Raw genomic sequence first — 3,435 nt, 5'->3', positions numbered from 1 at the left:
TCTTCTGCACTTTTCTTCTTCAGTTGTTTCATTATTGTTACTATTTTTGTCTTTTTTGGGATCAGTGCCTTCAGGTCCCCACCGAGTCACAGCTTCCAGCCCCTGCTCGCCCGCCCCGCCCCGGTCCCCGAGGGTGGGAAGCCTGCCTGGCCCCTCGCCGGCCCGCCCTAGCCCCACCCGGTCTCCGCCAGCCGTAGCCACACCTGCCTCAGTATGCACGGGGTCAACGACCCTCCTCTCTTTATAAAAGATATTAAGGCCGGACTGAAAAACTTAAATGTCGTCTTTATTGTGCTGGAGATAGGACGCGTGACCAAAACCAAAGACGGCCACAAAGTGAGATCGTGCAAAGTAGCAGACAAAACGAGCAGCATCACTATTTCCGTGTGGGATGAGATCGGAGCTCTTATACAGACAGGGGATATTATTCGGTTGACCCTAGGGTATGCCTCCATGTGGAAAGGATGTCTGACACTTGATACTGGAAGGGATAGTGAGCTTCAAAAAATTGGAGAATTTTGTATGGCTTATTCAGAAGTGCCAAATTTCAGCGAGCCTAACCCAGATTATCGAGGACAGCAGAACAAAGGGGCACAAAATGAACAGAAAAATAATAAGAATACAGGTACACTTGGACTAGTAGGAAATGGTGTTCAAGCTAGCCCTGAATCAAGTGGATACCATCTTTCATATGCTCGTAGAAGCAAGGGCCGGTGTCCTGTCAATCCACAGCTACCTGAAGCAGCTAGTAATCAAACAGTCCCGTCCACAATGAGTAATGGCAGGGATACTCGGCGAGCCTTTAAAAGACGACCTAAGCCAAATAGTCACATGTAGTTTTTAAACTACATGAACACTTACTGCACTTTTATTTATTGTTAACTGTGAAAAGTTTGTCTCTTGATTTCCTTTTACATTTTTGTTTTGTTAAAGTGGATAGTTTTTACAGCAAAATTGTTAGGCTGCTCAAATATCCTATTGAATGGGAACACTGAAAAGTGGAGGCATTTATTTTTAGAGCAAAAAGCTAATGATATCATCCAAAAAAACCTGCACCCGTTTCAAGGGTGAGTTACTTAAGATGTCAGCTTTATAGCCTCTGTGAGTCTATCTTCTGTGTAAACTTTGTAATATTCAACATAAAATTTAGTGGGGGTTGTTCTGTCTTAAATTCAGATATTGCCACCCGAAGCAGTAACACCCAAACCAGACTTGTCAGTGCTAACAACATTTTTTAGTGTCTTGACTCCAGGAATGACCGACTTCATTGAGTGGCTGCCATTAAGAGTCCCAAAGACTCAATCATCATCCTGCATTCTTTTATTACCAAAAAACAGACTTCCTTATGAAGATTACAGAGTAAAATGTGTAACAGGTTATTTTTAGAAGAAAGTTACATTTGGGGTCATTCTTTTAACATTTGTTACTAACATTGAAGGAGAATTTGAAAACGAGTTCTTCAATGTTGATTTTTGAAATTGCTGTGTTAAATATTAAAGTGTAATTTGAAGGAGTTAAAAAAAACCATAGATCGATCATTGCCTATTTTCTTTTTAATCAATCACTTATTACTTTTATAAATAGAGAAAACCCACTGGAGTTGCAAATAAAATTATTTATAATGAAAATACAATGGAAAAAAATTTTAAAAAGAAATTAGTGAATTTATATCAAGATACAGTCTGCTGTGGTTTGAATGTGAAATGCCTCCTTTAGGATCATGTGTTCAAATCATGGGACTCAGTGCTGTTGGGAAAGGTTATAAAACCTTTAGGAGCTGGAGTCTTGCTGGAAGAAGTAGGTTACTGGGGAACAGACATAAAGGTTTTATAGCCTGGCACTACTTCCTGTTAATCATCTATATGATATGACCAGCTCTGTTTCATGTTCCTACTGCTATGCCTCCCTCATCATAATGGAATGTGTCACCTCAAAACTGTAAGCAAGAATAAACTTTCCTTAAGCTGCTTCTCATTAATATTTGTTCACAACAGTGAGAAAGTAACGAATATACTATCTGATATTTTTGTTATGCAAAAAATCATTAATATCTTCATGATAATCCATATTTTGCCCAACAGCCTCTTCCTATATCCACACTGAAACCACATCACTGATACTTGTCCCCTGCTGAGAGCTGAGACCTTTTTGAATCACATGGAAAAACAAGCTGACCAATTCACCGTAGCCCCTTTGCCTAGAGACTAAAATTCCATCCACTATCCTTTCAAATATTTTCCATGAAATAAGCCCCACCTGGAGAAAACTTTGACTTTTGATCATAACATTGCAAGGTCAGAGCTGTCCAGTATGCTGCATTGTTCCAAGCAAATTAAAAACAAAACACTGAAGGAATGAAGAAAAGGAGGGAGTTGGAGGAGAGCTAATAACAATTTAAGATTTATGAATAAACCATATGGAAACTTCTTTATTCACTAAAAATATATGTTTATAAAAAGCAGAGTTTGGCATAAGTACCTTGTCAAAGTGGATAGCATTGTGCCCAGAAACCATAGATTGTTATTAGAAAAATTTAAATGCCCAGTGTGGGATAACTTCAAGAAAGTTGTTAGCCAGAGATGCCCCTCATTCCCCCAAAATATTAGTTTTGGGCTCTTGGTTGCCCATCAGAACAAGATGATAAAACCCTTTCGATGAAGACTCCACATTCTTAAGCTACAGGGCAGTGAGAAATCAAGCTGGAGCTTAGCTAGAACCCTCCCTCCCTGTTGACTAGCTGCCATGATGCTGGAAATAACTATTAAAGCCTATTGGGGGAGAAAAGTCACTAGCGGTCTTAACCAGCAGTGGACCCTGTAAGCTGTACAGCTGGTATGCTGGGCAAAATTAAACCAACTGGTGCAATGGTGGCATGTCTGTTTTAGGATAAACCAACTACTCTCTTGAGGTATGCTCCGTTAAAAGGGAATTCTTGTCTGGTACTGAAAACCTAATCAAAAGACTATGGCTTGGGAAGCCCCAGGGAAGAAACTAGTACTGTTGTCTGGCTAAATAGATTTATTATGCCCACCAAACTGTCCCCTATATATATTTATGTTTACACTCATATATTAATGCTACTCTCACTTTTGGTTACAGAAGCTTTGCCTTTCAGGTGGCAGTGACTACTGGAGTTACTCAAAACTCAGAAAAGCACTGAGAAATGGTAATGGAGTGTTCAGTACTAAATGAAACATCTCCATCACACTCTCCAAAAAAAGGTGAGGAATGCTTATAATACTGTCAGATGCAATATGGCCTCACAGTGGCTGATGCTACCTACACAAGACCTACATAATAGGAGAAAAAAAATAATAAATTGGGGCTGGAGAGATGGCTTAGCGGTTAAGCGCTTGCCTGTGAAGCCTAAGGACCCTGGTTCGAGGCTCATTTCCCCAGGACCCACGTTAGCCAGATGCACAAGGGGGCGCATGC

General features: G+C 40.3%; 1 protein-coding gene across 1 annotated transcript; it reads left to right on the top strand.

Moving 5' to 3' along the window:
• The first annotated feature begins 213 nt into the window (after positions 1–213).
• LOC101596183 (SOSS complex subunit B2-like) lies at positions 214–837 on the top strand. The gene has a single exon (XM_045159509.1). It carries the CDS (start codon positions 214–216, stop codon positions 835–837), a length of 624 nt encoding a protein of 207 aa, XP_045015444.1.
• Positions 838–3,435: the final 2,598 nt, after the last annotated feature.

Source organism: Jaculus jaculus, chromosome 9 (assembly GCF_020740685.1).
Source record: "Jaculus jaculus isolate mJacJac1 chromosome 9, mJacJac1.mat.Y.cur, whole genome shotgun sequence".
NCBI lineage: Eukaryota > Metazoa > Chordata > Mammalia > Rodentia > Dipodidae > Jaculus > Jaculus jaculus.
Note: the sequence above shows the minus strand (reverse complement) of the source record. Positions and strands in the feature narration are given on the sequence as shown.

Bases quoted from the DNA above. Each gene is read 5' to 3' on its own strand.
- LOC101596183 (XM_045159509.1), top strand. From the start codon at position 214: ATGCACGGGGTCAACGACCCTCCTCTCTTTATAAAAGATATTAAGGCC.